The sequence below is a fragment of the Pseudopipra pipra genome, chromosome 19 (genome assembly GCF_036250125.1).
Source record: "Pseudopipra pipra isolate bDixPip1 chromosome 19, bDixPip1.hap1, whole genome shotgun sequence".
Classification (NCBI taxonomy): Eukaryota; Metazoa; Chordata; class Aves; order Passeriformes; family Pipridae; genus Pseudopipra; species Pseudopipra pipra.
The window spans coordinates 12,719,237-12,741,470 of NC_087567.1; the positions used below are offsets into that span (position 1 = coordinate 12,719,237).

The 22,234-nt window shown below is 43.0% G+C and overlaps 2 protein-coding genes across 2 annotated transcripts in view; both read right to left on the minus strand.

The window, feature by feature from the left end:
- Positions 1–14,948, minus strand: part of FASN (fatty acid synthase) — a 43,515-nt gene extending 28,567 nt beyond the window's left edge. The window contains exons 1-9 of the mRNA XM_064676337.1: positions 14,682–14,948; positions 8,532–8,678; positions 7,601–7,753; positions 5,866–6,039; positions 4,812–5,012; positions 4,253–4,375; positions 3,467–3,582; positions 3,092–3,226; positions 316–775 (exon numbers count right to left, since the gene is read on the minus strand). Coding sequence (XP_064532407.1) covers positions 316–775; positions 3,092–3,226; positions 3,467–3,582; positions 4,253–4,375; positions 4,812–5,012; positions 5,866–6,039; positions 7,601–7,753; positions 8,532–8,658 — 1,489 coding nt within the window. The 5' untranslated portion in view covers positions 8,659–8,678; positions 14,682–14,948. The remainder of the gene's footprint in view (positions 1–315; positions 776–3,091; positions 3,227–3,466; positions 3,583–4,252; positions 4,376–4,811; positions 5,013–5,865; positions 6,040–7,600; positions 7,754–8,531; positions 8,679–14,681) is intronic.
- An 855-nt stretch (positions 14,949–15,803) lies between these two features.
- The window catches only part of CCDC57 (coiled-coil domain containing 57), a 34,085-nt gene continuing 27,654 nt past the window's right edge, over positions 15,804–22,234 (minus strand). The window contains exon 11 of the mRNA XM_064676449.1: positions 15,804–18,750. Within this exon, the coding sequence (XP_064532519.1) occupies positions 18,524–18,750 (227 nt within the window). The 3' untranslated portion in view covers positions 15,804–18,523. The remainder of the gene's footprint in view (positions 18,751–22,234) is intronic.

The following is a 22,234-nucleotide window of genomic DNA, read 5'->3' on the forward strand; positions in this document are numbered from 1 at the left end:
CCCATAATAGGATCAGACATCACACACTTGCTCTGGCAGTTAAAGAACTCTAAGAGCAAAACATTGCAGCTTTCTAATATCCTCCAAATTAGGCACTGCTTATTATTTTTTCTAGACTTTGCTATCATCAGAAGATAGTTAAGTTGGAAAGTTTTCATAAAATACAGGAAACACAAGTCTCCTAGACACATCGCAGAGTTGTAAAATATCTCCTCGTGCTATAGTGGAAAACAACATTAGAGCACAGAATACAACTGCTCAAGCCCCAGATCTACAGTGGAATGGAGAAGCCTTGACCCAGTACTGCACACCTACCTGAGCAGATGTACCAGAGTGGTCTACCAGATGCTTGAACTTGCTGAACCTCTTTGATGTCGCTCTCAGTGCCAACCAGCGTGTAGCCCCTGTAGGGCATGGAGGACACAGGAACTGCAGAGATATCACTGAGCAGGCTTACAAATGGGCTGCATCCTCCATGTTTTCTGCTCTCTTGAATTAGTATTTCCACAGCTTCCTGGGTTCTGCCAGAAATTTGAACCAGTCTTGGCATGTTACAACTCTCCAGAGGCTGGTGTTTGTTCTTATTTGGCCTCAGAATGACATGAGCATTAGCACCTCCAAAGCCAAAGGAGTTGATACTGACAAGGCCACCTTTCACTGGTGTTGGTTTACAAACCACCTCCAAAGTGCCATCTTGTAAGGCAGGAATATCTGGATTTGGGGTACTGAAATGAAGATTTGGAGCCCACAGCCCATGTTCCAGAGAGAGAATGACCTGAAAGGAAAAACAGTGTTCTGTGCTCCACGCTGTCTTATGACAAACATTCTTTTGTTGTTATTGGTTTCCTACAAATGGCCATGTAGCATACACTAAAGCAGTTCTCTATGTTTGGATAAAGGGACATTTCATAGAATAGCATTATTGATGTTACTGCAGTAGTAACTGTTCCACCTAGGCAAATTTTAAGTCCATGCAGGAAGTCAGCAGGGAAGAATTAGCATAGTAGCTTTAAGTTTAGCTTCCAGACCCTTTTTTAACTGGAAAGCCAGGCAGTCTTGCTGGAAAAGCAGCCTGGGTACTAAGACTATCATGTCTTCCTTCTCCCCTTTCAGATCCCATCCCTTCATCACATTCCACTTAATCCCTCCCCAGTCACACACAATCACAAATGCTCTTCCTTATCACAACGAAGTACTTCTATTTCTGCCTTGCTGCAAAAGAATCAAACTGGAGCACTGGTAAAGGAATTTGCTTGCTGCTTTACACTCATTTGTTGTCTTCTCAATCCAAAAAAGCAAGAACAGCAGACTGGTCAGAACAGGCAGAGCAAAAGGGAGGTACAGAAACAGCGTAAGGAACAGACTATCTGTGCCAAAAAAGCAAGAGCTCCGTTCTCTCATCAGCATCTCTACATACAGCCCATGACACCAAGCCCACACTCCTCTGTGGCACAAGCCCAGCAAGTCACAAACTACAAGGCAAGCTCCAAACACTCTGTGCTCTGTATATTTGGCAGTTCCTTCATCACCCCAAAATGGTCAGAGAAAGAGATTCTGGTTTGGGAACTGTTCTTCCAAGTTGACTATCAGACATGGCAGTTTACCTGGGAGAAAACCAGAGTAAATACATGATTTCAACTCCAGTCAACGTGGTTAAAGCTGCTGTCTAAGTGTTTTCATGCATACTGTCCTATACTTACAATCCTATGCACTTTGAACTTGCTGTTGTTTACACTGCACACATATTTTTACTCTTAAATCTGCCGTGGTTTCTACATAAGTTTGAATGTACAGTATAGTGAGTGTAGTTCAAAGGTGCAGGTGAGTTTTGACTAAAGTGGCCTCGGCAAGCCCTAGTTTCATTCCTACCTATCCATACAATTAATGGATTCTCTTCAAGTCTGAAATCAGATACTTTCAAGATCTATTTTCCTGACATTTCACATAGGAGCATTTTATGGAATTCTAGAAGAAAACATTTAAAGAAACTGCAGACTTCCCAAGACAGTTAAAGAGACACTGGGTTTGTGGTGTAGCGGTGAGGGAAACAGTGCCTCAAACTTATCCTGTCCTGAGAGATCACAGGAACACACTAAACAAACTGCTTATAACATACAACAGTATGGATTGAGAAGTTTATTTTATGACTCAGTTATCATTCCTTCTATGAAGAATGTGTCAGTTAGAGACAAAGGTGCTATAAAAAAAAAAAAGTAAACTTCCCTCTACAGACAGACAGACACTGCTGTCTCCATGATTTGCAGATGAGGCTATTCACAGGAAGTTGTACGTATTCAGGTCACAGTAACCATTTTGAAGAGCCTAAAATTGTAGCAGTGGCAGCGTACGTGACTTCAGTTTGCGTGGTTCTATGGTAATAGGCTTACAAACAAGTGTGAACATTAGCTAGCTCTCTGCTAAGCAGTTTAGCAGCCAGAGCCAATAAATGACTGCCTGCCTAGAGCAGTAGATAGCAGGCTCGTTGCTAAGACAGACAGTTATTCAAGCTGGTAGCCTCATCCCAAAGAACTCACCTGGCTTCATGCCAACCTAAGAGAGAAGAGGAAGAAATGATACAACCCCAACAAAAAGCCAGAAGGATCAGCTGCTCTTTTGGCACTGAAAGCCCACACTGCCTCTCATCTGTGGTCACTGTCAACTACTCCAAACATCGAAAGCTCTCCACTTGTATGTGCCTCAAACCTAAATGACTTACAGCAGAGTTCTGTTGGAAGGTCCAGCGTAAGGATCAATGAATGATAAATAAGGATTAACAAAGGGATCCCAAAGCCTTTATACTGAGCAGAGTTATGCTCCTGTAGAATTCAGTAGGAAGGGGGAACTGAAGTGTGTGTGCATACAGCAGAGGGCCACCTGGGCATTCGTGGTTTGCAGAATAGTCACCTGAGCTTTTGCAAGCATTGGCATGCGGAGCAAGTAGTTATTAAGAAACATCCAAGTTCTTATCATCACAAGTGAAGATTTTATCCTGAATCACTGCAAATTTTCCATAAAACAAAAAAACCTTTAAACCCGTCACACTGTTGTGTTCCCCATTTTCCCATATTTTCTTTCTCAAGCCCCCTGTTACCTTGGCTAATGCCGCAAGCCCAGAGGCAGGCTCTGGATGACCCATGTTTGACTTGGTTGATCCAATCAACAATGGCTTCCTCTCACATTGACAGAAGACATTTACAATGCCATTTACTTCCTGTGGATCTCCAACCTAGTATGAAGAGAATCAGAATGGCTATTAGCTAGCACTTCCAAAACATACCACAAAAGAGAAATTGGAAAGATTATGGTGTTTGGGTAAAAACCAGAAGTGGTGAAACAGAACATATTCTACTAACTGCCAGAAAGGAAAAAGATTTCACTTTGGGAAAACAACGAATAACTAAATGGAAAAGTGTGGCAAGTGATGCAAGGGAAGAAAACATGGCAAACTCAAAAGGGCCATGCTGACCTTGGTGCCTGTCCCATGAGCTTCAACATACTCCACTTCTTCAGGTTTGACACCGCATTCCGTGTACAAAGATCTGACCAGCTGCTGCTGCATCTCTCCAGATGGGAATGTCACACCTAGGATCAAAATAGCTGTCAATTCCTCTTTCTATCAGGTACTTCCTGTAATGATTTTAGCACCCTTTCAATTGCTTGGGACTATCACATCCAAAAAAATCCCCCAAAAACCAACTATAAAGACTTTTTCAGAATTTATATCATGTCCTTAACACCAAACACAATAAGCCTCTCAAGCTCTTTGTAAGAAGAGCAGAGAAGCCAGAAATAAGCCTAAAGCAATGGCTTAGACTAGGGTGGAAAGACACTGATTAACAGAATACTAGGAGATGTGTAGATTGAGCAAAACATGTGAAATTTAGTGTCTCCATAACTGGAGAGCAGGAGAAGTTGGACAACAGTAGGACAAGAGCTGTACAGTCATAACACTACCTAAATTTCTACCATCAGTGCAGAAGTTACTGCAGAGATGTCCCGAGGAAGGCTAAACTAGCAAGAGAACATTGATGTTACTTCATACAGTAGAAACCACCACTTCTCTCCTTCAACTTCTTTACAAAATAGGGCCCTGAACTTCGCATTATCAAAACAGAAAAAGAAAAATCTGCACAAACACTAAAAAACATTTACACACCTAAAGAAGAACCCTACAACTGCCCATTTTTGATGACAAAGACTCACGACTGAACAGTTCTCTTGGTATCTCACTTTTCAGCAGCTCAAGACCTACCTTGCTCCTTAAAGCCATCAGTGTTAATTCCAGCATTTACTATTGTGGCATAGATCCGCTTAGCCATAGATCTCTTGGTCAAAAGAACAACGACAGCAGCTTCAGAGCGACAATATCCATTTCCTGAGAGCAGAGAGAGAAGAATGAGTCTCTAAGTCTGCTCTGCTTTGTAAAATGTTGCAAAACACTACTGCAGTAAGATTATCTCATTCCTGAGCTACCGCTTACAATAGACTCCTTTGAGAATATGACATATCTATTTCTTTTTTTAAAAAAAAATCATGTCCTAGAAAAAAGGCACAGTGCTCATCACAAATGGTAATAGAAAGTTTCCATCAAGAGACAGCTATTTTTTCTCCCCAGTGGCAGAGGAATGAACCATGCAGTGTCAGTTTCTTCCCCACATGCAACACAGATCAGGCCCAGGGTATGTCCCAAACAGTGCAGCTCAGAACAACTACGAGGCCAGCTCCTTGCTGTACCGAAAGAATAGTTGCTCATAGACTCCACAATAAGTTTCTCTCATGCAATGTGACAAGTTTGTGTACTAATGCCTTACCTGAAACATCAAAAGCCTTGCAGGCACCATCAGGACTAAGCATACCCAGTTTCATGAACTGCACAGATGTGTTGGGTTTCAGCAGGAGGTTGACCCCTCCTACTAGGGCTGCACTGCACTGTCCATGATGAATTGCCTTAAAAGCGTTTTCCAGAGCGACCAGACTAGAGGAGCAGGCTGTGTCAATAGTTAAGCTTGGTCCTTAAGGAACAGAAAAGGGAAAATAAAAACCCTTAATTTTCTAGATTGTTCTCCAAAGACTACAGGATGTAATCACAAGAGAAACATATTAAAATGAAGTTAAGAGTTGCTTCAGAATATAACAGGTACACTTGATGCAATGGGAGACAAGAACCACCATCTCTGCCTGCTTACTAGGTAATGCATGAGAAAGGTGGGAAAAAATTATGAACAGATTGGCCTTAAGGGCATTTTTTAAAATTCTGTCTCTCCATCAAAAAGAGATTATAGCTTCACAGGCAGGTCTCATCTAATTCCCCATTCTAACAATAGAATGCTCTTCCTGGTGCTACCCTTGCCATTATCTCTGTTCTCTGCTGCTCTGCAAATCAATTCCCATTCCTCCACTCTCTTCAAAACCATACATGGATTGAGTCATGTCTATGCCTTCAATCACATCATTCTGGTGGCTCTCCTACTTCTTCCACTTTACTCAAAAGGAGTCAACTGGTACAGTCAGTTTGTCTCTGGGCTATCTGACTTCTACATAGCTTGATACCAAATAGCAGTCTAAAGGCCAGAAAGGACCTAGATCTTTTTTATGAAGGCCTCCTGACATGACCATCTTTCAGGTGAACACCAGCTATGCCCAGCAGCAGTAGCTGAGTTACAAGGCCTTACAATGAGTCTTATCTTAAAGACACAATATATTTTTTACTTCTCATATGCCTCCTTGCAACAGTTACATGCTACTTTCTCTTTCCAAAAGGGGACTACGCCATCATAACCATCCCACTCCTCTACGGCAACTGTGGTACAATCACGCTGAAATTGCAATTGCTGATCAGCATCAACAGGTTTGGGGGGCACTAACCTGTAAAGTCAAAGAAATAGGAAATCCTGTTGGCAAGCATAGCACGCTGGCAGCCAGTCATACTGTATCCCAAAAGCTCTTCTGGATCTTGGCTAAGGGCTTCGGCAGCTTCTGACCCACTGGCACCAATCCATACACCTGTGTCTGTGCCACGGAGGGTGGCCGGATTAATACCTATGGGGACATCGGAAGGTAGATTACAGTAAACAAACTTATAATGAGGGGCAAACTGGGGAGATATCAGGTACACTGGCACCAGTTCACCAAATACTATTTATTGTCCTTTTTGAGCAGGCCAGCAGCATTGTTCCCTACCTTTAGTAACTTTTCACCTGTTTCAACTGCAGACCTTACAAGTCTTACTTGAGTCCATCAGAACTTCGGTATTGGCTTTTGATCAGAACATATTGTACCCTGACAAAGCTTTTCAGCCCAGTTGGGCATTGCCAGAATCTTGTGTAAAAAAAGTGTATAGACTATGAAAGGCAAAATGCTGATGGAGAGAAGCTAAGGGCCGACTTCCAATACGGAGAAAAGGAGCGGAATGAAGGGGAGAAAAATCACAGCACTTGGAATGTCATGTGAGCACATCAATAGCACATCAATATCTATCTCTAGCCACACACAACACCCAGATCTGGAGTACACGACAGAAATGAAAATTCTTAAGGACAAAAAAAGCCAACAACCAGAACAAGAAACAACTTTGCTTAAAAAAACACATAGCAAGCTCAACTGGCAGAAATCTCTATTGCTTCTTCTCTGTACTTCAGGAGTCCTGAAGACAAACAGAATATTCAATCTCCAGACTGAGGCTCAGCAGCAGAGGAGCAAGAGTTAATTTTAATAAGTCATACAATCATAGGATGTCAAGGGTTGGAAAGGACCTTAAAGATCACCTAGTCTCAATCCCCCCTGCTATGGGCAGGGACACCTCCCACTAGATCAGGTTGCTCAAGGCCTTATCCAACCTGGCTTTGAACACTGCCAGGGTTGGGGCATCCATAACCTCCCTGGACAACTTGTTCCAGTATCTCACCACCCTCACAGGAAAGAATTTCTTCCTGATATATAATCTAAATTCCCCCTCTTTCAATTTGTACCCATCACTAGTCAATACTAGTGAGGTGGTTCCAACGTTTCCCCCCATGTGCTTCTTATGTTCTGATGTGAAACTGATTAACAGGAAGAATAAACTTCTTGGCTCTGTAGATAAGTAACTCAAAAGCTCTTCTATTACCGCCAGTGTTTTGAGAGAGGCTGCTCTTTCTGAAAGCACACTTCCTGGGAAAACCTTCTAAAGAAAAAGATGAACCTGGCCAATGGACAGGAATACATCAGGCCATCTTCATTCTTTTAGACTATGGATGTGGATTCTAACCAAGTAACCTTCCTTTTGCATTACAAATTCGCCTCTTACAAAGGAATTCTTATGGAATACTAGGGTAGAGCAAAACACAGAAAAGCTCTAGAACTGCTGACTGTTTAAGTGATTCTGTCATACTGGTTGTATCATATGATGCTGGTACAGATTTGCTGGCAGTCAGCACAGATTTCCTGGTTTGCATTCCAGAGAAAACAGCTTTGTTCTAGCCCCCGTACTAGGTCTTTGGTCTCCTCTCTAATGTGATGGCTTTCTCACATTAAGAGTTTTCATCACACAGCTGCATGTCTACACCTGTTGCACAGAGAAAATAAAGCATAATTCTCCCTCTTCAGTCATTCATCTGCTCACCTCCATCCAAAATAGCTTCATACGAAACTTCCAACAGCAAGCGAAGTTGAGGATCCATTGTATGAGCTTGTTTGGGATGAACCCCAAAAAAAGATGCATCAAATTTGCTTATGTCCTTGAGCTTTCCATTTCTCTTGGGCAGTCCATAAATTCCTGAGAAGAAAAATTCAACACTGAGTCACAGAATACAGCTGAGAGACAGTTACGGAATGACCACAGTTGATTCCTGATCACACAAGAAACCTCACTGCCCTGTGCAGTAGCCAGAGTGCTGCATGAGCATCTACTGACCCACCTCATCTGGAAATGAGAATCCTGCATTAACAAAACCAATTGTAATTCTTAAGACTCTCCTGGATATAGCACCAAAAGACATCTACCTAGTTTAAACACTTTTGCTTTGGCAAGTTGTACCAAGTACATAAAGTGTTCAAATCAGTGGTTCCAGTTGGTCCCCAGCTAGAGGAAAAACAAAAGCTGTTTTTGACTTCTGCAAATCACTAGCTTGAATTGGGTAGACATGTGCCTAACACTTCAAAATGACAATCACACAAAACAGAACATTGTGAAAAGTCATAAATCACAGCACTGGAGCCCCTGTGCTACTTCTGAAACCAGAAAAATGTCAGAGTAATCTTACTGTCACAGCTACCGACAGCAGGTATAGGATTCATGTTGCCTAGCTGCTCTTTTCTTTGAAAGTAAGCTACACAGAATTTATAAGGTACTACTGCATGGGACGTGACATTATAAAACGGATTATGAGAGACCTTCACAAAAGCGTTCTGTTCTTGAATTTCTTGATGATATATCAGAAGTTAGTTCAGCTCTGGCAGGGTTTTGCATCTCACAAATCCTTTCTTTTCATAGGATAATTCCTCTAAAACACTCGGAACCCAAGGTTCCCAAAGGAGGAACAACAAGCACTCACCTGGTTTCCACCTCCGATCATCCTCTGTGACCATATCAACTCCATTAAGCAGGTTCTCCCAAAACTCTTGCAAGTTCTCAGATTCTGGCAGCTTTCCTGCTATGCCTGCAATCACCACGTCCTCCATCGCTTAACTTCTCCCTGTTGCTGAGGTGCAAAAAGCAGTAAGACTAGTAGGATTTCACACAGAGGAAAGTATATGTGTCTAATGTTCCTAACATGTTGTGACAAACAAGTGTATTTGCAGGAGAAACACCCACACAGGAACAGCCTATGGAGTCTCTACTATTAAAAAAAAAAAAAATTAAATCAAACAGACCGTAAGATCCACGAGGCTGACAAGGATGAGAAGACTGATCCTGAAGGAACATCAGGCTCTTTGAGAACCACCAGCTTCTACATGACAACCAGAAAATGAATAAGTCTACCTCTACTAAATGCAGAGCCTCTATGAAGTCAGCAGAGAAGAAAGATTAACATGCTGGAGCAGAGGTGGGTGGAGAAATTATGAAATGTACATAATAAAATACATAATTACAAGGCAAACCTAACAGGTAGCAAAACAAGTTCTACAATCATTCCAAAGGTAAATGCTAACTTAAGTATCAATAATCAAAAGATCTGTTGGAGGGGGAAAAAGAAACTCCAGACAAACAAAAATAAAAAATCCCACAGAACCAACTCCCAGAAATAAACAACACAACCTTAAACAACTGCCCCAAAAAACACCAAGCAAACAAAAAAAACATCAAAAACAAACAAAAAAGCCCAGAAAAAACCCCCCAATCCAACCAACTAAAAAGAAAAAGCCCACACAGAGAGGAGAAAACCCAACACAGAGCACAAAGACTACAGCACAATTTAGCATAATTTTAAATGCCCAAATCAAAGAAGTAGGTTTACATCTAAAGAGTTTGCTAATTGGATGCTGCACTGCCATACTGCACATTTAGAGGACTGGGAATGTGGCACTGACTACATATGACAGAGGGTGGTGCTTTAAGTTATGGCTTGGCAGAACAGATCTGGATTACAGATGGGATGAAAAAGCTCAGCTGCTGGCCCAAGAAATTTGCATACAAAGACCCTAATCTCAAACACCACAAAAGAGCATCTCTCTGAGAACCACCAGCTTCTACATGACAACCAGAAAATGACATAACACAGCATGGCAGGGCACCTATACCAGACCACAACACCAAATGATAGCTCATATATTACACTCCATTATTTTCTATTACACTAAAAATATATTAACAACTAAGCAGAGAGAAGGTAAGTTAACCTGATGTTTCAGTTAAATTCAAATTACAATTTAAGATCCTAAGTAGATAAATTAAAGTAGGGGAGGGAAGGGGAAAATACCCATATACATAGGGGAGGGGTTTAATATAAAAATCAATAAAAGTGTTGCTGCAGGAACCAAAGAGGTAGTAAGCATTCACAGTACTTCCTTAAATAATCCTTCTGGTAAGTAGAGGCCAAATATTCTTTAATGTGTAGGATTTTAAACAAGTAACAACCACAAAGAAAACTAGGTATTTAAACACCTACAAGTCTGTCTTAACTTTGAAAGAAAAAGTTTGCTTATGAGAGAGCCGAAGTTTGACTTCCACGAGGTATTATGCTCCGTGGTGCCATGTAGGCACTTTGCTTAAGTGGTGCTGGGGCTTGATCATCTTCTCCAAAATACAGCACTAATGGGTACTCTCTGTTGAGCACTTCGTAACTGGTTTTCCAGCCCAAGATGTTTCATTTGGGCATTGTTTTGCAGCCTCTTCCAGGAGTTCCTAATGCTTTTCAGCAAGAAATGGGCCTCTCTTCCATCCACACATTACATTGCTCAGGAAACGTAATGCCTTCTCATAGCTGGAAGAGACCACTGGAGTGTGCAGAAGGAAAGCAAAGCACTGCTCAGCTGAGCCCTGGCTCTGCCAGAATACAACACCACAGAGGCTGCCTGATTTCCTTCACCCTTCTTCTTTCCTTCAGCAATTATCTTGATTCAGATCTGTGGAGTAACTGTGGAATTATGCAACACCTAACACTGAGGCAGAAGGGATGGTTACCTCACCCAGTCCATTCCTTCTGGGAGCAGAAACAGAAGTGCTTGCAAAAGGACATCTGGGATTTCTAGGTCCTGTGCTAAACACCCAAACGACAGAAGGTCCATTCCACTCTGGTTGTTCGTTTAAAAAGGGAAACACTAAGGGTCAAATTGAGCAAGGCTCTTACTGAGAAACTAGTCCCCAAAACTTAAGTTGGTAGTAACATGCTCAGTCCACTTTGTGCTGAAGAGAAGCACCACTCATAAAACTAGTAAGTCAGTTGTATTGCTGGCCTTACCACTGTACCTGCAAAACCCAATCAAGCGCAGTAACTCTGCTACACATTCAGAATTTCTGTGCTGGGGCAGGGAACAAACAGATCTCATGCACAAAGCAATTCAAGCTTAAGACAAGAAATATACAGGATGATAATTTAATTACAATTAAATTTTATACCTCAGCTCTTTGGGTGATGATCTCTAAGGAGATAAATATAATTTCTATTTCAGGGGACTGAGAGAACACTTCTGGGATTGTTACTTCTCATCCCACATCTTTTCCTCGAGTATCAGAAAAACTCCATCCAGGTATGGCCAATTGACAAAATGTTCCTCTGAGACAGTGAAGTAATAGAATTCATAAGCAAAACAATTTTGGCCAACATGTTATGAATGTAGTTGAGCAAGACTGTGTCAAAGGTGGATAAAAAGATGCTGCAGTAATCAAAATCAGAAGAAAAGAGCCAAGAAGTTAATTTTAGCAGGGTGAAGGGGTAAGAAGAGCCACAACTTAAAGATTTTAACACACAAAGAACCAGAAACATTTACACTTGCCACAAAGAGCTCCAAAAGTGTACATCTAAGATAAGATACAAAGTACAGATTTAGTAGCAGACAGAAGGGATGATCTGCTGTTGGAAAACAAGAGTGGTAAGAAGAAAAATCATGAATATTAAGTCATCTCTGATTAAACAGTTATTAAAATAGCTGTTATAGCTACCAACAATGTCTTTGGTCTTCCTTGACAGATAATAAGCAGCTAAACCAATTTAAAGTTGATTGCCATTGACCTGAAATGGTGTTTTTTTGTATTGTTTTACTATATTAGAGACTTTTGCTGTAGAGCATTTTTAGACTATACACAGTAACACACTACATAGACAGATTTTCAAGCATAGGGCATAGCACAGATTAAGAAAGCAAGTTATTTCTACAGCTGTTTTAAAAAAGATTAGACTGCAGCAAACATACAGAACAGATTGCTCCTGCTACCTTGGATGAGCAAGGTGTTCAAAAGCAACAGATTAAAACAGGAGACAAAGAAGACACAAAGGGACAAACAGGAGTCGCCTCTTTCTTAAGGCTGTATTTTGCTGAATCCAACCAGACATCTAACATCCTTTTTCCTCAGTTTATCCCTGCTTTTGCTTAAATTGAGTTCTGTGAATTCTCCTCAGACAGCTAGCATTTTTAACTGAGGGGAGAGAAGCAAACACACACCACAACCCACCCCACCGCCAAAATATCAGTCCAGGAGACACCTCAGTAAAGCATAAGCTACCATCTCACTGGATTTACACAATCTTTTTTAGCAATTATATTATGTTACTGACTCATTCGGTTTGTGACTGGTAATAACTAACAATCCCTTTTGGTATTACTGACTAGTAACAACTTTCATCACTTTATACCTGTGCTCTGGTCTACCTCCCACATTAGCCATTTGACAAGGTTGGTTTGTTTATTGGTGCCAGTTCCTTTCTCCAATCATGTTATACCTTCTTAACCTGGTTCTCTATGTATTGGATAACTATTGGCATCATGTTATCATAATACTATTATCAAAGCTACTCTTAAGTTGAAATACTGTTCTCTATTGCATTTAAAACATTTGGTTTTCAGTCCCTTCCTAATTCAGCACCAAAATATCAATCAAAAAAAGTATTAATCAGGGTTTTCCACCGTGCCTGGCAGCTATACAACTTTTTAATAATAATTTTATCTACTGTTTCCCTACAGAAATAACTGTGTGACCATTAAGCTTGCAAGCTTATAAGGAAAATGAGAACAAAAGACAAAGAAAATAAAAAAAGTGAAGGTAAAATCTAATTTCTTCCTGCTCATACCTGACTTGCCAACCACAAAAGAGAACCTATTCTGCTGTAACTTGTTCATGTAGGATTTGGTGAGGAAAGGAAGGAGAGAGGAAGGGAAGAAACAGCTTTTTGCAAAGAAACAACAAATAAACCCCTGATGCACACAGTTCCTTTTCCTAAACAGGAGCACAATATTTATTTCACTGTTATTTCGATGGCTGTCATCACGGCGGGATAGAATCCTTAAAGCCAGCTCAACTACTGCTTCTAGACAGTCCAAATCTTCCTCTTTTTTGGAGCTCCCATTATTGTAAAATGAAACACTCATGACTCCTTCACAGCTTTCTTCAGCACAGATATTGACAAAAGGATTGCTTGCTTTGTTTCTCAGTATGATTACATCATAACCCTGGTTTCCTCATCTCTATAATTTCTAAAATTTGTAATAAAAACTGTCCTTACATAGGAACATTACAGCTCTTTACAAGTGAAGAAACCCTTCTCAAAATAGAGGCAAACACAGTTTGGTTTTCATTTTTTGAAAGCATTTGGCTACTATCACTCTGTGTGCTACAGCGTCAATTTAATGAAGACCTTTCAAATGTCTCTTTCTGTTTCAATGCTGTATTTGTCCTGTCGACCACAAGACAAATGAAAACTGGTAGTGTGCATTCATATTTAAAATGCTACTACTTAGAGGGAAACACAATATAGTTCAAAGCTGTTATTGGAGAAAAGTTAATTTTGCTTATACAATCAACACAGCTTGGTTGATTCCCAAGCATGATGGGGAATCATTTAAACAAAAATGATTTGTTTAAAAAATCTTAGTCCCACGTCTGCAAAACATCTGTTCATAACTGCCCTCATCCTCCGAATTCACCTACTAAATGCAGCCTCTCACAATGTTATTTTCACTTTGTTTCAAGAAGGGTAGAGGCTTCAGGAAAAGGTGCTCTTTGGCTTGAGGTTTTTTTCTCCCGTTTTTTAAGACAAGACACGCTCCCAACGGTGGTCTGATGGAGTATGCAAGTTAAGTTGCACAGCCTTAATACACCTGTTTATATTTAAGCATCCAAATACAGCTTTGCTAGGAAAATATGCATTCAGTATCTCAAAGGGCCCTATGACAGGAAGGAATGTGGAATAAAAACCAAACAGGTGCAAAAACAGCAGAGAAAAGACGATCATCACGTTCCTGACAGAATCACATCATCAAATCCATACCGCTGTATGATCATCGAGTTATTTCGTGTGGGTGGCTGGTTTAAAACGAAGTGGTAAAAAATAGTTTAGCATTATCCGCGGCACCTTTTTTGCGATAGATTCCCTACTGACGAGTGTCCTTTCGCAATACCGAACGCCGACCTCCTCCCGTGCGAGCGAGCTCAGCCTGCCACGGCCGAGCCTTCGCGGAGAACGAAGCGCCGCCGCCGCGCGGCCCGTGCAGCCCCGCCGCCCGCTCGGGGCAGTGCCGGGCTCGGGCTGCGGCAGCGCGGGGCCGGGGCGGCCCAGCCCCGCCACAGGCGCGGCCCCTCGCGCTGCCGCCGGGCGCGCACGAGGGCTGCGGGGCTCGGCTGCGTCCCCGATCCCGCCCGGCCCGGCGGCGAAGGGTCGCGGCGGTGGCGGCGGCACGGTCCCCGCCCGCCGCCAAGATGGCCGAGCGCCAGCCCCACAATGCAGCCACCTCGCCGGGCGGGCGGAGCGGGAGGCTGCAGCGCGGTACCGGCCACTGAGCCGGGGGACTCCCCTCGGCACGGCCGCGCTGGGTCCCGAGAAAGCGGCCGGCAGCAACAGGGCGCGGCGACCCTGGGGCGGGAAACAGAACCTTACGGTCGCGCGGACCGAGCCCGCGGACCCCAGCCGAGCCCGCGGACCCTCATCGCCCGCCCGGCGTCGGGGGCAAGATGGAGCCTTCCCGGCGCACCCGCCGGGCGCGGCGGCCCGCGGAGGCGGGAGCAGAGGCTGCCGCTTTCCCGACCGCACCGCCGACCGTCCCACCAGTACCTGCACAGGGGCGGAAGGCTTCGTGTCGGTAAGACTCTGGCGTCAGCTCAGCGCGGGGTCGGGATGCTGCGGGGCGGGCTCTGCGGGCGGACGCTGCGGCGGCCGGTGCCGAGCTGCGCACGGCCGATACTCCGCGCTCTCCTCACTGTCTCCCTCTAGCTCCCACCGCTATTTAAGCAGTCGCCACCTCCGGCGGCCACGCCACATGGGCTGACAGTTTACTCCTCGCCGCAGTCCAATGAGAGCCGGGGCAGGGCCGCCCCGAGTCGGACCCGGGGTGATGCCAACCCCTGCCCGCCGGAGTCGCTCCACGGGAGGAGGGGGCCCTGACCAGTTCTCGGGTCGGACACAGGCGGGTCCCCGTGCCCACGGCACCGGGCCAAGCTGTCGCGCCCCGCCCCGCACACTGGAGGCCGTGGAAGGCTGGGCGCTGCGGGGGTGCCTGGCTTCGGGCCGGGCTGGCCGGGGGCGAGGCAGCGCCGACCCACCGTGGGCGCGGAGCTCTTCGTGTCCCTCTCCCACCTCCCCGCGGGTGTGCACACTGTGGCGGGGGTACGGCCGCGCCGGCACCGTGGCTCGGCGATTGATGCGGAGGCTCGGCGGGCGCCGGTCCAAGCGCGTCCGGATCACGCAGCGCCCGCACAAAGGGACGCGGGGCCGGACGCGCAATCTCGGGCCGGCACCCAATGCGGGGGCGGGGACGCGGGGGCGGGGGCGCGGCCCTGCCAATCGCGGCGCCCGCGCGGCGTTGCTATAGGCGATAAGGCGATGTGGTGACGGCGGAGGGGCGTTCGGGGCCGCCGGCAGAGCGAGCAGCGCCCGCTGCTCTCCGGCGGCGGCGGTCGTTCACCCCAGCGGAGCGCGGTGCCGGGGTTACCACAGGGCAGCCGGCACGCCGGCCAGGGATGCTCTGCCCCGTGCCCGGGACCGCCGCGCGGCCCTCACTGGCGGCAGCAGAGCGGGTCCGGAGGCGGCGGGCGTGCCAGGGGCTCCCTCCTCGCCGTGCCCCGGTACGCCCCTCTTCCACCGACGGAACGGGGCGGATCTCTCGGCGTGCAGACACCTTTCATCTACTTCCCCAGTAACTTACACACCTTCAATTAAAGCCAAAGAGTCAACGAATTTCAGTTTTCTTCTTTATTGCCTACGACTCCAACACAAAAAGATCCTTCCTGCCTTTCGGTCAGCAAACACGGGCCCGAGCGCCGAGACGCCGAAAGCCCCCGCCTCACCCCTGGTCCCGGGGAGACCCGGCTCCGGGCACAGGCCCCGCTCCCAGTGGCGCCTGCGCTGCCACTTGGCAATACAGCTCCATTCCGACCTTCTCGGGGCAGACCTTTTGCCTTTATCCATATATTCCTCAGCATAACAGTTTTTTAGCCCTTCGATAAGAAAAATCAATAATTTACTCTTTTACCTTTTCAGTACTCTATGACCAGCCTGAATTCTCTTTTTTGTAGGCACTCCTTTCTTTGTAGCCACAGTAGTACCTTGTTTCCACTCTTCTCATCTGGTTCTTAAGAATCAATGCCCAATTTATTAAATATTTTGATCATAATATATGAGAGTTTTCCTGCTGTATTCAGTACACCCTTAGCACAACCTCCCCATGCAGGATCCAAGCAATATGGTCATGTTATTTATTATTATGCATACTTTGTTAATTTTCACCGTACAGGGTATGTTCTTACAGTTACTCTGAAACAAACGTACAGTGATTTAACTGCTTTTTTTTTTCTATCACAAGTAAAATAAAATTAAACACCCAAGAGCTATCATCTTCACTTACCTACAGTTGACTTAAGGAAACCTGTTTCTCAGGGAAACTGAATATATTAAAGCTGCATTTCTGGCAAGAGGTCTGCATGACCAGGCATGCCAGGTGACTTACTGGGGTCAGGGGAAGGGGGACACACCACCAACCACAAAAAAAACCACAAAAAAAAGAAAAAAAAACCCCACTCGGAAAACCCTCAAACAAGTGAACAAACAAAAAAAACCATAAAAACCTGCATAGAAACCTATACAAAAGCATTTCTGAAGTCTGCAGCCCATGAGCTTATATCCATGATGTAAGGAATAGAGTAGTGTTTTCCAGGCTTACATACAGTGTTACAAAGATTAAGGAACAAACTGCTCTTTTACACTGCTTTTAACACCTGTAAATGCACAGAATCTCATACAACTGAACTATTGTGCATCTCCACAGTTATTAAACATGAAAATAAAAATAATTTTTCAGGCTAATCTGCAGTTATTAAAAACTTCAGAATTTACACCATGAGTTCTAGAAATAACTAGTGAGTGCTTTAACTGGTGTGATCGGGGCCAAAATTCCTGTACTTGTTAGAAACCACTATGCTTTGAGCTACAGAAAGAGCTTATTCAGGGCCTGGTTCAAGGGAATGCATCATGTCGTTCTGGCTCATGAACAATGTTGAATCTAATGACAGGATTTTCAAGTAACAAAAAGATTTAGAAAGACGCTCACAAGGTCTCTCAGGCCTCATATTGGCTTGGTAACATCTCATGAAATTTATTGCAGATTTAGCATCTGATCATAATATCACAGCACCTTTGCACTAAAGCAAAACATTTACAGCAGGTACTAGAAAACAATTATTCAAATTCTCAAACTGATTTCTACCACTTTGTCAGATGCTGAGGAGAGCACCTGTTTGCAAGAGTACCAGAGAAGCATTTCTAAAAAGAAAAGCGCTACAGAAAAAAAAGACATTCATGGGTAAGAGGCTCTCTTCCTGTTTAGATTTTATATGTTTAGCAGCAACTGAGAAGTATTATTCACTTCAGTGATACCACTCACAGACTCAAAGGACCTCTTACGTTGGAAGGTACCTCGTGAGATTACCTAGTCCAAGCCCTCAGCTCCAGGGTCATCTGGAACAGGCTGTCCAGGACCACATCTAGTTGGGTTTTGATTATCTCCATAGACAGAGACGCCATAAAAAAAGTTTTTTATTGAATTCTTCAAGTGTATTTCCTTTACGTAAAGTTCATCGCTGTAATATCCCAAGACAGCTCAGCATTACGGAAACGTTACAAAAATACATTCATTACTTGTTTCAATGTCCTGGTGTGTTCATTGCTACAGAGATATCCTTTCTTACATCCCAGCTAACTCAAGTTTCTTTTAGTTTTATGTTTTAAGACTTATATCTTACAGTGCATCTGGTATGATTCTGAGGGTATGATCCTAACTCATTAGCAGTGTTTTTCACTGCTTTAAAGTCCATGCAGTCTCACGTCAAGGAAAAATATAATTACTAGTGTGACAATAGAGATTTAATTTTATACTCTCATTATATCTGAACAAGTGGGAGGAGCTACAGAATATGAGAAACAATACAGACTCAGGTGTAATCTTTTCAACCCCTTTACTTTCAAGTAGAAAGATAGCTGCACAGGATTAACGGTTGCATTGTTAATTAGAAGAAAACAAGTAGGTTGAGGCATCCCACTGCTAAGCTTAAATCACATCTACAGTTTCTCAACAAAAAATTTGCTAAAGACCTGGAAGCCCTGCCTGAAGGCACAAGGCTTTACCTATGTGTTAACTGGGCATTTCTAAATCCATGATGCAAGCAAAATTTAACACATATAATTAAAAGAAATAAGTATTAACAGTGAAGACTGTAATCTCATAATGTACACACATTAACCCTTTATTTCAGAGGTCGCTGTGTGAAACGGGGTATTTGTTCTCCCTTCTGGCTGCAAATAACTCAACATACAAAAATGAAGCAAATATTTAGATCTGATTTAGAGACTTCAAAGTAAATTAATAGCAACTGTAGATCTGGAACCTGCTGCCAACATAGAAATCAGTCTTTAATATTATAGTTGCGGATTTTTGCCATGTTAGAAGAGATTTTTGGTTTTAATGGATGAGCACAAGATAAATTCCTGGATTTTAACTTCTGCTGAACTTCCAGCCTTGTTCCTCTGACTGTCAAATCTCCAGCTGGCACTTCAAGTTTATCCTTGGCTTTGACATTTTGCTGAGATTCTTCAGATTGCTTGGTTGAATGTATAACTTCCAATTCCACTGCTCAAAAAAATACAGAAAAATACTTCGTAGTTATGTTTATATGTAATTATGAGACTGGGTAGATGAAGAGAACTGGTTTACTCTTTTCCTCTAAATACACTGCTGCCACAGTGCCGTATTGTGACAATCTTATATTAACAAAATCATTTCTGTACATAGGAGGCCCAGAACTGTCCATTAAGGTGTGCTCTACTGATGGTGTAACACATCAGCATCTCCTGCTCAATCCTCGCTCCATCTGTAGCTGTTCATCTCCATTAGCATCAGACTGCTTAAGAGAGGAAGACAGCTGGGAGGTTGGTGTGACTGTTGAGTTAAGCACTACCTATCTGTTCAGCTGTTTTTAAACATCACATTTTACAAGTTTACCCTTCTCTCCATTGTGAGAGAATATGTTTGGGTATGCATGATACAAAAGGCTCAGAGGCAATTCTGTTGGCTTGACAAAGCTGCACTATTACCATTACCTTTTGGGGCTTTTTTTCAATCTTCTCTCGCAGAGGAAGGCATTTACTGTGGAAATCTTTGATTTTGTTGTCTAAAATATCTTGTCTGTATTAGAGAGAACTAACTCAAAAAGTAGTATCTTTGGATGGGAAGCAGTGGGACTGGTCCTAATATCAGCTGGAGTCCATCCTGCAGCTTCTCACATAATTCTCTGAAAACCATTATGTCCAACTAACTGAACTTTAGTCTTGTCACAGGTTTCATTAGGTAAGATAAGTGTAACTGGTCAAAGTATTCACTATAAGCTATAGGTAATATTTACAGGTGTTTGGCTCCAGCCACTTAATCCTTATTTTTTCAAGGCACTAAGACGTCACATTTTCTATGAAGAGCCAAAGCAGACAGGAAGAGTAGTCATAATATACTTGGGATAATACACACTACAGCATTCTGTACCACAGGCTGCAGTCCCAGAGACTATTCAATCACAGAGCAAAATAAAAGGCACACAAATGGACAAAGAAAAGTTATTAGTAGGGGAAGGTAAATTTTCAAAGTCAACTAGACATGGTAGAAAGTCCAAACAAAATTTAACATGGAAGAAAATAAAAAATATTCCTGAATTCTGGAATGAATTGATCTATTGAAGGTTTATAGCTCTATGCAAAGCATGACACTGTGGCTAGTGTCAAAACATGACATTTTTCAAAATAATTTTTATATTCAGGCTTAGCTTGAACCAGCTGTTCACTCGTGTGTGTCATCTCTGCATGGAGTCAGCTTAGTGGCATTTGTTATCACAGGTGTCAAAGGCTCAGTGGGCTCTTGCACTGTGGATGTGAAATCCTGTTGTCCAGCTTGCCACCTAGTGGCTTCCTACAGATGTAGAAGGTATGGAAGAGCATGCTTGAACTCATGAAGGTCTTTGAGTGTATTTTCCTACCTGGAAAATGGACTTTATTCATTATAGTACCTCTACCACATCTGGCAGATAATAATGCAGAATTTCACAACATAAACCATTTAGAACAGTACAGGCAGCTGTGTCTGAAAGGTACGGCTTCAAGGATTATCGTCGTGAACAGGAACAGCAGCAGAATGATATTACCTAGCACCTGTGATCTGAATAACAGCAATGAGCAGATCCATAAATAGCACACACTTACTGCTTACAGACAGTCTGGTTTTTTAAATATTCACTCAGTTTTCAAGGGTGTTTTGTATTCAATAAAGGGGATGATTTTCAGAACTTAATGTGGGATGCCCTAATCGTGTAAATCCAAAGGCAAAGTAACCACGCACCAGTGCATCACATGCATCCCTTCCTCTGAAGACTTCTGTATGCTTGTCTCCTGTCATTCACAGAGAAACTACAGTTGTAACTAGTAAAGGCTAATTTAGGTGTTTGGAACAACAACACAGGACACGAGCATTGTATAAGGCTATTTTAAAAAGTTTTGAACTGCCAAAAATGTGTGCTAATGTACAGTTATTTCCAAAAATGGAAAAAGATGAAGAATCAATACCCCAGAATGAGAAATACTACTTAAAGTGAAATATCCTAAGAGAATACTGAATAAAGACCTTACTGTATTGCTGGTTCTGCTCGGGACTGTTCACATCTGTGAGGGACCCTGAATAAGATCAGCATGAATATGCACTGTACAGTAAAATTTGAATGCAGTAGCTTGGTTTTCACACCAATGAAAAAACACACCTAATTTACAAGCCTGAAACTTACTTTCAGAAGTGACCTTGGCAACCAGAGCTAGCAAGATCATAGTTAAGCATCTAACCTGCTTTTGGAAATGGAACTAAATGTTTGGTGTATTGAAATGCTTAACATCTCTTCAATTTGATGTGTGTTAACTTTGGTCAGAAATTAATATTCACAGAATTTTTTTCTCAGAATGAAAGAAATATATATAGACATGTTCTATGAGCAAACTGAAATTTCCCCAGATGGAAAATTTCATTTAACAAATTTGTCACTAGTATTTGCTTATGGCTAACAGTGTTTCTGAAGGAACACCAACTCAAACAAGTTCCTATTCAGGAGAAGAACATGTAAGTGAAGAAAATGTAACTAGGAGATTAGTTAATATTTGTGAAACACTTCAAAGATGAAGTTTTATGTAACGCAGAAAAGAGATCATGAGTCTGTCTCTGATTGGAGCCGGAATGAAGCCAGAGCCAGAGCACTCTTTCTGTTTGTTAATATTTCACCAGATTCTTTCTCTGGCCAGCTTTTTACCCCCATGGATTGCTCTTAGAACTGTCAGTGATGTCAAAGCTGTTGAAATTCTGTCTAGTGTGGAAACACTTAAGATAACTTTTGATCCATAAAGTGTGGCATTTCAGACCACAGAGCTTTGCAAGTAACAATGAGAATTATAGCAGAAGAAACTCCCCTAAGCTCAAGCAGCAAACCAGAAAAGTTACTTTGCCTCAAAGCAGCTCATTCCTATTCTTTGTTAGGCTACAATGTAAACTCCAATTAGTAAATTCAGGACACATACTGAGTACCTGTGGAGGTGGGGTTTCTCAAAATGTAGAGTGGGACATGAAAATACAAAGTTTCATCTACCCCAAACATGTATAAATCCAGTGTCTAATGAGAACACAGCTTGCCTTACGCCCTTATTCCCTCTGCACTGACCCCAGCCTCTGCTGACCCCACAAGATACAGCTGATACTGATCTGTTCACACGGTACCACACAGGGCCCTTCACAGTACTGGCTTTATGCTAAATGCAGTCTTAGAGTTGAACTTTAATAGGTGATGTTTGCCTTTTTTTCCCCAAAAAACTAGTGTCTCCAACAGCAAGTAATAACTTTATTAAGCTAAATTACTCAAAGGAAATAAATTTCAGTTTTCTAAATGTTTTACAAAGCTTCCCCTCCTCCTGCCTAACAGTTACTCTGAAATCTAAAAAGGCCCGATAGCCCCCTGGTGAATGGAGAAAACTTGCAGCAGACATACATCACCTGATCACCTGGCTGTACATGTGTGCCATGATTTTCAGAGGAAAGCAGA